The 12,217-nt window shown below is 40.8% G+C and overlaps 1 protein-coding gene across 2 annotated transcripts in view; it reads right to left on the bottom strand.

Annotated features, from left to right (window-relative positions):
- The window catches only part of GALNT17 (polypeptide N-acetylgalactosaminyltransferase 17), a 279,918-nt gene that overhangs the window by 205,810 nt on the left and 61,891 nt on the right, over positions 1-12,217 (bottom strand). For both annotated transcript variants that reach the window (XM_038376323.2, XM_043499464.1), the window contains exon 2: positions 1,395-1,578. In XM_038376323.2, coding sequence (XP_038232251.1) covers positions 1,395-1,578 — 184 coding nt within the window. The remainder of the gene's footprint in view (positions 1-1,394; positions 1,579-12,217) is intronic.

A 12,217-nucleotide genomic window follows, 5' to 3' on the forward strand; every position in this document is an offset into this window, starting at 1 on the left:
AGGGAAATTAAAGACAACCCAGGGAACTACAGACCAGTCAGCTTAACTTCTGAACCCAGAAAGATAATGGAGCAAATAATTAAGCAATCAATTTGAAAACATCTAGAAGATAATAAGGTGATAAGTAACAGTCAGCATGGATTTGTCAAAAACAAATCATGTCAAACCAACCTGATAGCTTTCTTTGACAGGGTAACAAACCTTGTGGATGGGGGGAAGTGGTAGACATGGTATATCTTGACTTTAGTAAAGCTTTTGATACTGTCTCGCATGAACTTCTCATAAACAAACTAGGGAATGCAACCTAGATGGAGCTACTATAAGGCGGGTGCAAAACCATTCTCAGAGAGTAGTTATCCGTGGCTCACAGTCACGCTGGAAGGGCATAACGAGTGGGGTCCCACAGGGATCAGTTCTGGGTCCGGTTCTGTTCAATATCTTCATCAATGATTTAGATAATGGCATAGAGTAGACTTATAAAGTGTGCAGACGATGCCAAGCTGAGAGGGGTTGCAAGTGCTTTGGAGGACAGGATTAAAATTCAAAATGATCTGGACAAACTGGAGAAATGGTCTAAAGTAAATAGGATGAAATTCAATAGGGACAAATGCAAAGAACTCCATTTAGGAAGGAACAATCTGTTGCACACATACAAAATGGGAAATGACTGTCTAGAAAGGAGTACTGTGAAAAGGGACCTGGGGATCATAGTGGATCACAAGCTAAATATGAGTCAACAGTGTAACACCGTTGCAAAAAAAGCAAAGATCCCTCTGGGATGTATTAGCAGGAGCGTTGTAAGCAAGACACAAGAAGTAATTCTTCCATTCTACTCCACGCTGATTAGGCCTCAATTGGAGTATTGTGTCCAGTTCTGTACTCCACATTTCAGGAAGGATGTGGACAAACTGGAGAAAGTCCAGAGAAGAGCAACAAAAATGATTATAGGTCTAGCAAACATGACCTATGAGGGAAGATTGAAAAAACTGGGTTTGTTTAGTCTGGAAAAGAGAAGACTGAGAGGGAACATGATAAGTTTTCAAGTATGTAAAAGGTTGTTACAAGGAGGAGGGGAAAAATGTTTCTTAACCTCTGAGGATAGGAGAAGAAGCAATGGACTTAAACTGCAGCAAGGGAGGTTTAGGCTGGACATTAGGAAAAACTTCCTAACTGTCAGGGTGGTTAAGCACTGGAATAAATTGCCTAGGGAGGTTGTGGAATCTCTGCTATTGGAGAGTTTTAAGAGCAGGTTAGACAAACACCTATCAGGGATGGGCTAGATAATACTTAGTCCTGCCAGAAGTCCAGTTCTGTGATTCTATGGAGGAAATCAACACTGCTGGCTTATCGCTCACACCTATGGTTTTGAGATGTTGATAATAAAGGATACTTACTTGGTTGGACGATAATCCGGTATGGAACGATCCAGTGAAATTTTCTCACTGAGGTAGGAATTATAGCCATATTTCTCGTGTGGCCCCTTAGCTTTCTCTTCCTCTGCTGGGGAAAGGGTGGCAGGAAGCCCACCTTTACCACGCCCACCATAGCCTTCAATGAGACCAAGCGACTTAGACAAACCTTGGGAAAGAAAAAAAAGATAATTGTTGTAGAGTGCTTATATATCAAATCACCACCACCACCCTTCCCGGGGCACTAGGTAGATGCTCTTCCTAGTAGCTGCAGCCAAATAGTTACACATTTCTCCTGGCAATAAGTGAATGTCTGTACAGACCAGCAAATCAGATGAAGGGTACTTTAATTAAGGACTAAAATTAGATATTCAGAGTCTGTCATACTCATTTTCACAATACCATTTGTTTGGAGGGATCGTACATTTTGACAAAGGATATACTGTTACGTGTCTGTTTGTTCATATATCTACTATTTTAGTTTTCAGCAGCCATGTTAGTCTGTATCCGCAAAAAGAAAAGGAGTATTTGTGGCACCTTAGAGACTAAAAAATTTATTAGAGCATAAGCTTTCGCGGGCTTCATCGGATGCATAGAATGGAACATATAGTAAGAAGATATATATATATATATATATATATATATATATTGTGACAAAGCTCTGTCCTTGCCTCCGTGGGTCCCGCATTTCCTGGCGGATTTCGCTAGCCTCAGAGGCTCACTGTGGCCCTCCACGTAACTCTTCTTTCTCTAGAGACAAGGGTCACAGTCTACTGAGCCATTTTCATCATAAGCTGCGAGGGAGGTGAGGAGAAGTTATCCTTCCTTGCACAGTCTCTGTTGTCTCCCAGTCACAGTGATTAAACAGGGGGCAAAGGTGGGGCGGGGGAGCCTGGGCCCACCCTCTACTCCGGGCTCCAGCCCAGAGACCCTAATAGTATCAGCTATGATAGCTGATCTTTAGAAACATGACATGTACAATTCTCTCGGTTACTTCCCCCACAGCAGCCCTCACTTCCTCAAGCTCCACTTCACCCTTACCTCAGGGCCTCCTTCCTTGTGCCTGATATGGTGTGTACTACTCAGCCTCTCCAACCGCGCAACTTCTTCCCACAGCTCCTGACATGCACACCCACCTGACTGGCTGGAAGGCTTTTAACTAGTTTCAGCCAGCCCCTGACTGGCTTCAGGTGTCCCAATCAACATAGCATTCTTCCTGTCTTCTGGAAAGTTCTTAATTGGCCCCAGGTGTCTTAATTGACCTGGAGCAGCTTCCATTTCACTTAACCTGGTACCAGGGATTTGTTTAGCATGGAGCTAATATATCTATCTCCCACTACTTTTCTATAGCCATCTGGCCTTGCCCCGTCACAATATAATATGTACACAAAGTTCCTGCTCTACCTTGGTGGGTCTTGCGCTTATTGGCAGATTTGCTTGCCATGGAGCTTCACGGCAGCCCTCAGCTTGGCCGTTTTTCTGAACCCACAAGTCAGGTAGACTCCCCCTGTGTCTGACCAGGAGATGGGAGGTTTGGGGGGAACCTGGGCCCACCCTCTACTTCAGGTTCCAGCCCAGGGCCCTGTGGGATGCAGCTGTCTAGAGTGCCTCCTGGAACAGCTGTGCAACAGCTACAACTCCCTGAGCTACTTCCCCATGGCCTCCTCCCAACACCTTCTTTATCCTCACCATAGGACCTTCCTCCTGGTATCTGATAATGCTTGCATTCCTCAGTCCTCCAACAGTATGTGTTCTCACTCTCAGCTCCTAGCGCCTCTTGTTCCCAGCTCCTCACACACACACCACAAACTGAAGTGAGCTCCTTTTTAAAACCCAGGTGCCCTGATTAGCCTGCCTTAATTGATTCTAGCAGCTTCTTGATTGGCTGTAGGTGTTCTAATCAGCCTGTCTTAATAGTCTCCAGAAGGTTCCTGATTGTTCTGGAACCTTTCCTGTTACCTTACCCAGGGAAAAGGGACCTACTTAGCCTGGGGCTAATATATCTGCCTTCTATTACTCTCCTATAGTCATCTGGCCCGACTCTGTCACAATATAGATATATACACACACACATACAGATAAGTTGGAAGTTGCCATATAAACTGTGAGAGGCTAATTAGTTAAGATGAGCTATTATCAGCAGGAGAAAAAAACTTTTGTAGTGATAATCAAGACGGCCCATTTAGACAGCTGACCAGAAGGTGTGAGGATACTTAACTTAGGGAAATAGATTTTAGTGTCCATCACTATTGCATGTACGTGCTTCCCAGCCATGCAAGAAGGGGAGCTGAGAAATTCATCATCTTCAGGGATGTACCCCAACAGTTAACTAAAATGCAGTTCTGGAAAAAAGTTCCCCATCAGTAACCAACATGATGATCCCGCCTGGAGAACTGTACATACTGCAAACTCTATTTAGTTGTTAGGGAAGTTATGGTTATTTATACTTACTTCTCTTTCTCAGTGGGGTAATTACATATAAGGTTAGATGTCCCCAGGAGGAGAATGGGCTGAACAAAGAATAAGAACAGAAACAAGTTGGGTAACTGCCAAGTGAATAATTTTTTTTACTTAGTATGAACAGTGAATAGCATACAAATGTTGTTGATTTAAAAACAATTTTCCCTCCTAGGTTTCTTAAAGTGCAACCACATTCTTAGACCTTTATCAAAAGGATTTATTCATTCATATATGTGTAGCTGTAGGAATTAAACAAGATTCAAGAATGAATCAAGGAAAATAATAATAATAATGATTGGGGAGGTTGTGGGAAGCCAAGTTAAGACTTGCTTCACTCGTGATATATAGCACCTGACATTTTAACATTTTTCACTCGTGGAGATTCAGACCTTTCTCTTTGGCAGATGCTAAGAAGTTTGATGGATGATTTTGTTTTAAAACCTTGATATTTCCTTCTTCATTTTTATTTCTGAGAGCCCTGATTCGCAAAGCAGGGCTCTCCATTACCCTGCTAATGCTTAAGACTAGAGAAGATGGTCTTGTAGATAAAGTACAATTTGTTAGTCTCTAAGGTGCCACAAGTACTCCTTTTCTTTTTGCGAATACAGACTAACACGGCTGCTACTCTGAAATCTAGATAAAGTACAGTAGTTGGAAATCAGAGATCAGAGTTCTGCTCCCAAATTTGCCATGGACATCATGTGTAACCTTGGTCAGATGACTTAGCCTCTTTATGCCTTAGGTTCCCCATTTTGAAGATAGGGATTTTAAATACTTCTCTACCTTAAAGGGTTGTTGCCAGGCTTAACGAAAATCATTTGTGAGCATAAATCACCATGAAATCCTCTGACAGGAGGTGTTACTATTATCGCAGTTTCTGACAAGGGATCTCGATCTTGCCAACTCTCCAGATTTTATCATGAATCTCATGATATTTAAGGGCTGGAGTCATGCAAATACATGAAAATCTCAAAAAACAGAAGCAAATTGAAGCCCTCCCCCCCAGTAATTTATTATTTTTTAAAAAACCCTCATGATTTTTAAGCTACTTGAGATTTTTGGGGGCTGACTCATAATACCTGGGGTTAGCAATACTATAGAACCAGGTCTCACAGTTTGCTTTTAGGGCAGCCTGGGCCATATTCTGATCTCACTAACACCAGTGAAAATTCAGAGTCACTCCTCGATGGATAGATTTACACCAGATTTGGACCCATAATTTTAATTCATTCTTCTTTACCCTGTTCATGAAATATTTCTACCGAGAACTCTCTGTGATGAGTGAAATTACCCTACTCTCTACCAGTGCTATTTCCTGGCTGGTAAGAATATAGCACAGAGTTATGAAATATTCCCAGGATGTCTTGTGTGCAGTCACATTTTATTATAGGTGCCTTAAGCTCCGGCCAGTTAGCTTTTAAAGCTCTGATCACTTAACCTTCCTGGGTTTTATTTATTTACTTACTTAATTTACAACTGTGTTCTTCCCTTACAACATTTACCATTGCTGTTTTTAAAAATATAGGTTTAAGAAGCACTTAATAGAATTATGAGCTCTCCATGCAAAAGTGCAGAGCTAATTTTTTTTTCTTCCTCTTTGGAGACCCCTTAGATGACCCTGAGGCTACATGTTGACAGGGTTTAGAGCCTTATCTACATTACGGGTTTGTTTAAGCAAAAGCTCCCTAGAGTTGCTAACACCAGAATAACTCACTAGTATGGAATGGTTGTCAGAATTTTTAATATCTTGTCTCACCCAATTCAGAGCAGGTCTAAATGACATGGTGTTAAAAATCTTGGCAGCCACAGGAGATGTCCACCATCACTAACAGTGGCGGATCTGTATCAGTGCTAGCAACAGTGGGACATCTTTGCTAAAGAACCCTAGTGTCGTCAAGGCTCTGTGTCTTGTGAACATGAAGCCTCACGGAACTGCGGAAGCTCCACAGAGTAAATAGCAAGAACTGACCTCCAGCTCATCATCTTTGAATGAAAAAGCTCATCATGTCATCAACTATTTTATTTTGAGAGATGAGTCATGATAGAAAGACACACAAGTGTTGATTCATATCGACTAACTAATCACTGAAGCTAATTTCCAGATATACATCTTTCTGCGCGACTCCTCCATCAGCTCATGGTGTTACAGCAAAAGCTGATAAACTGATGTCGAACCACTTAATCAGTGAAATAAATAAAATATGTAATTCAATCATTCTGCACATACTAGGCAAGGGATCTGCAGTGAGCAAATATCCTCTTTCAGTGCTGTTCTATCTGATATATCAAGGCACCCAAAGGGGTAGTCACTAAAAATGAAAATCCCCAGGTGCGATGTGACAACTAGGGTCTATGCATTTTACTCAGGGTCAGTCACATGCCTCCTCCCCCAGCTTAGGTTGTCAGAAAGGTTCACCGATGCAGCTAAAATGTCACTTTGTTTTAAGGTGCTTGGAACTGAGGATCAAGAAATGTTTGGCGAGGATGTTAACAGCCCAACTGCAACAGGAAAATGAAAGAGACATTTGTTTCCAGCTGGTTGAAAAGCTGTCTCCAAAAAGATGAGATTGAAGAGAAATAGTCAGATAGGGACCCTGATCCAGCAAATCACTTAAGCCTTTTTTCATTTTATTTTATTTAGGTAAAAAGGATGTCTCTTCATGTGCTTTAGGCACCCTTGGGGTAATTTAAAAATACAGCCTAAGGGCAGCAGTACAGTGTCAGCTAGCAACTCCACTGAAGCCAAATAACTTAAAAACTCAAATAATTCACCAAGCTTGTAATTCCTCCTCCCAACCAGTCCGTTTTCAAATGCCTGGGAGAAGAGGAGTCTTACAAACATGCCTTTCACAACATTCCAACATACCAGTTGTGCCTCATTGTTTGCTTGTGCTCCCCCATCACACAAACCCACACTTATTTTTTCTCGTGTTGTTCTCAGATTATAAACTGTCAGGGGGCGAGAACTATCATTTTGTTCTGTGGTTTGTACAGCACCTAGCACAATAGGGTCCTTGTCTGTGACTGGAAATTCTACGTGTTACTGCAACACAAAGAAAGAATAATAGTGTGCTGGAGATCATCAGATTTGGGCTATTTTGGGCCATAAGGAAAGTTATTTCCAAAAATATAAGGCCATCAAAGAGAACAATCTGCCAGCACCCCCTCTCATTTATACCAATCGGACTGCGGTTTTCGCACCACTGTTGATATCAGCTCTGACAGTATGGCACATACAACATGCCTGTAGCTTTAAGCAGGAGTGGTACCATTGAGTTCAATGGGACTAGTTGCATGCTTAAAGTAAAACATATGCTTAAGGCCTTTATAAGTAGTAAATATATTTTTAATTTTCTGTTTGCCTTTCACTGCTTCTAGGGACCCTATGTCTGGATCTCAAAGAGTGAGTGATCTCCCCTATCAGGTCCATGCTGCTGACAGAGAATGAATCATTAGATGCTTCTGGTGATTTAGAAGCAGGGAAGAGTGAATTGATTCTGATAAAAATAGAACTGATAGGAACCTTTCCCAACCCAATCTTTATTATTCTGGCCAGGCACAGAAATATAACTGCCAAACTGCTGCCAGAAAGGTGCTTTTTTGCTTTGGTTGCATCCTGTCTAGAAGTGATAAACACCATTCACCTCACCAAGAAAGCCTGATATTAGGTGATTCTCTGCCCAATTTTACAAACTCAGGAGATTCAGATAGTTTGGATAAAGGTCAGGTGTTGATCAGGACCAGATCTCTGAATATTTCTGAGCTACACCCATCATTAAATTACATTCTCCCAAATAACACCTCAGAAAGGGTATTTTACTCAAAGTCTCCCTGATTATTTGAATTCTGGGGCAAAGGAGCATCCAGCTCTTACACTGCTGCAATAAGTAAGAGTCTATGCCTACAACTCTAAATATCTGAGCCACTCCCACTGAAAAGTCAGAAATCAAATTTTCCAAGGACTTGCAAAGTGTTGGTTTTCTTAATGATGGTATAAAATTTAATTTCTATAGCAAAATTATTCCTATACTAACACAGTTACAGTAGCTATATTCTTCTTCTCTTAAACTAGTAGTATATTTCATAACAAGAGAGTAGCTTTCTCAGACAATAAAATACAATATAATGTGATACACAATCTTTGTTTAAAGAGCACCCAGACAAACAGACAGCCCATGCACAGTGCAACTAGGAAAATTTTTTTGCTATATTATTCAGCACAACCGAAAACAAACATTAATTTGGCTTGGATAAATATTTAGGAGTAAATTTCCTTCATTTAGAAGGACAGGGAGGTTGCAATAGAAAGGGCCTAAGGGTGCAAATGATCATTTACTGGCAAAGATTGTCCCAAGCCATAATCGTTGGATCCAAATTAAGAACTGAGTTTCTCTAAAAGGTCAGGACCGTTCAAATTCTGGGGTTCAGTTCAGATAGTTATAGCGCTTAGGACCAGCTGAAAAGTTTGGATCAATTCCAAACTTCTCCAAAGTCTGAGACTGTTCGCGTCCAAGATTTTTGTTCATACTCTGGTCTTGTTATTAGCAGAATAAAAGCAGGACTTAGCAACAGAAAGCAACTCAGAGTTGGAAGACCTAAGAGACCTGGCTGGAATAGAGAACACAAGAAGCTCCATCCCACCTGGAGCTAAGATCTCAATGGGTCTCATAAGCTAAGCAGGGAGACTAGACAATACTTTGATGGGACACCATGAAGGAAACCCCAAGACACTGCATGAAGTGGTGCTGGTAATTTAATAAGGACCCTCTTCCTTCCAAGCTTGTACTGAAACAATTGCCCCCAGCAGGTATTGTGCTTCTGGAGGTGCCATCTTTCAAATGCACCTGATCACTTCTGGTCATTAAAGATGCATGTTCCTTTTTTTTCCCCAAGAGAACCGTTGTCCCAGCCAAATTCTGAATAAATTACATACCGCCACCCTAAATTTTCCATGTAGTTTCAAATGGATATAGTATTCCCTTGTTCTTCCTGATTTCTTGTGTACTATTGCTGGGTAGTTGAACAGCTGTTATATTCCATTCCAAAGTGCCTACATACCAGTGGTGAAATGGTTCTTGAAGATGGTCTATAGTTTGTAAAGCTCAACGGGATAACATACGCTGTAATAAGTCATATTAAATCAGAAGGTACAAGATACATTATTTGAAAGAAAGGATCTACATTATACAGTTCATGCACTGATACTCTGAGGCCACTGACAAGTAATGGAGTGACCCATACTGTATGATCAGATGACTGTCTGTTCCAGGCACCTAGATACTGTGTTTGGATCTGTATGATTCAGAAAGTGCATTTGCAGGAAGGCCAAGAGAAAGAGCATATTTCAGCAATCCAACTTATTTATAATGACTGTATGAATAAAGCTCACAGCATTGGGCAAGATAAGAGAACTCCTTAACCTGGCAATATTACTTAAGTGCTATTCGTTTAAAAAAAAAAGTTGATCAAGTGGTGGCATGAAATGCTCAACTAAAAGGAAACTCAGCATCAAAAACACAGCCAAGATCTGTATGGATTTTGCTGACATGAAACCCAAGGCATCCAAATGCAAACTGAGGAAGTTCACCTTAGTCAACCTCTGCCTAAGACCAGCCCGCAGAGATTCATTCCTAGTAGGATATAGGCACAACCAATTTTTTCCCCTTCTACAGGAATGAATTTATATCAGATGTCTAAGCCAGTCTAACAGACTACCATAAATGGACAGGCGTCAAAAGGGGGGGAAAATAGTTATATCTATGTTGATAGTAGGAAAAAATCTGCAGCACACTGCCTCTTGTTAAAAACTGAAAGCAATAACGACATATAGAAATTAAATACGGGTGCCAGTGTTGCATTGTCATTTCTAAAGGCACAAAATTGCCTTCAGGGTCAGTAAATCCAACTTTTTGACACAACTGTATGTTGATGCCCTACAGAAACATATCTACCTGATCCATGTGCAGATGTCCAGGTTTGCCTACGTATTTATGAACTTGGCAGACTTCCTCTAGTACAAGTACTGGCATAGAGCCTTAGAAGGTATCTTTTGGTATAGCTCCATTTAGTTGAGGTTCTAGCCAGCTACACTTATTATTTTGCTCTCTCTAACTTTTCCCTATCTGCCGTGCTCCTGAGCTCTGTTTGTTCTTTGTAAGCAATTCTGGACAGGGACTCCGTCTTATGTTGTGCGTAGTGCTGGTTGAAAATTTTTCCACTGAATGTTTTTCCATCAGAAAATAATGATCAGTCCAAATTGAAAGATTCTACAGGATCATGTCAACTTTGATGAAATTTTGTTTAGGAAACAAATGGAAATGAATCATTCTGATAAGGTCAAAAGGTTCAGTTTCAATCCTATTTGTTTTGACCTTATCAGAATGGTATGTTTCGATTTTCCTTTTCAAAATGACTTTGTTTTGAAGTTTATTTTTATTGTTGCATTATTTTTTATTTTTATTTTATTAATGTATATTTTATGAGTTTATATTTATTATTTTATTTGTATTTTTATAATTTTAATGTTTCTGTTTTCTTTCATAAAATAATTACAAATAAAATGATATAAAAATAATAACAAATGGTGTGACTGACCCAAAATGAAATGCTTTCAAAAATGATGTGTCTTGGGAAATTTTGAAATTCAATATTTCATTCCGAGTCGGAATAATTTTTCCCCCCTGAAATGGCAGAAATTCCAGTGAATCCTGGTTCTCAGACAGCTCTTGTCATTGGGGCTGATCTGTGATTGGGGTCCCCAGACATTACCATAATACAAATAATAAATAATAATTCTACTCACAATTGTTGCTGTTGAGAGATGTAACATGCACCTTTCCCAACCCCTCTCTTCCAGCCTACTCTTTCAGTGTATGAAAGAGGCATCAGGACAATGCTCCCAGACCCTGCCAGCTCAGAGTAAATGCACTGGATCTGGATGGAATACAGTTCTGCTTGGCAGGCTGGATCCAGAGCTAATGATATCAGCACATTTAAAAAAAAAGGCAAATTTCTCCCTCTTGCCCCATTGATTTAAATGGGAGAAGCACCTGTATATCAGAGGGCAGAAGGTGACTCTAAGAGTCTGTCCTGCAGAGGTCGGAGAGCAAGAATCAAGGAAAACATGAGGACAGGCATGAGGAATGGAAGGGTTACTGTGTGGGTGGGTGAGAAGATGTTGGAGGGTAGGTCAAAGGTGTGGAGGGATAAAAAATATTGGCGATCCAGGTCCCATTTAGTATTGACACACTGTCTACCTGTCAGTGCATTTCATCACCTCTAGGACACTTAGCTGGCTCTGTGTATTGTTTTTCCAAGGTTTCTCACTCCATTTATTGTGCAGTTTAACTTGGCTGATTCATAAGTGTGACAATTTGTTTCCTCTATGGCAAAGAGCAAGAAATCCCTACAAAGCCCTTTGCTCTAGTTTCTTCCCCATAGGGCTGGACAGCTCTAATCATGGCTGATTTGGTCTGTTTCACACTCTTCTCTGAAATATAAATCTGTTGGCTTTTGGTTGAGGCTCCAAGATGGAGGAGGGAGGCAGGGAAGGAAAGTCCAACATAAGCAACTGCAACTGTGAATGATCCACTAACCTTGCTGTCTTATCAGGGTAAATTTTCAGCACAGAGAGTTAGACCCCATGGCTCCCATTAACACTGATTGAAACAGTGAGTTTAAACTGCCATGCTAAAGATTTCTCCTGCAAAGCCTCTGTAATGAGATATATTTTATTATATGCTATCTAAAATGTTATACAGAGAGATTGTTTTTAATTATATATAATATAATCAAATGTGTAACATTATAGTATTTTACATTACAGACAACGTAACTAGGCTGATAATGCCTAGACACACATTGGGAGCTTTACAGTTCAAAAAGAAAGACAAAGCTCTTGCCCCATGCAGCCTACAGTCTTCCATCCCTATTTAGCAAACATGTACAATCAGTAACCATACACACATGACTAGTTCCAGCAATATCCCAGATCTGCTCACATATATGAGTTTTGGCACCTAATCTTGATGAGTGGAGTTAACAAACAGTAGCAGCTACATGCACCCGATGAAGTGAGCTGTAGCTCACGAAAGCTTATGCTCAAATAAATTTGTTAGTCTCTAAGGTGCCACAAGTACTCCTTTTCTAGTAGCAGCTACAGATAGAGAAGGCCATGATGTTAAAGTGAGGAAGGCCATGGGTTAAAGTATGTGGTTACTATGATCAGGCATGTGCATAGCTGGGCATTCCCGTAAAAAGATTTCTCTAATGCAGGGGTGGGCAAACTACGGCCCGCAGGCTAGAGCCATTTAAAGCCAGCCCGTGAGCTCCTGGTGGGGAGCGGGGTC

This window comes from Dermochelys coriacea, chromosome 17, assembly GCF_009764565.3.
Source record: "Dermochelys coriacea isolate rDerCor1 chromosome 17, rDerCor1.pri.v4, whole genome shotgun sequence".
In the NCBI taxonomy this organism is placed as follows: Eukaryota; Metazoa; Chordata; order Testudines; family Dermochelyidae; genus Dermochelys; species Dermochelys coriacea.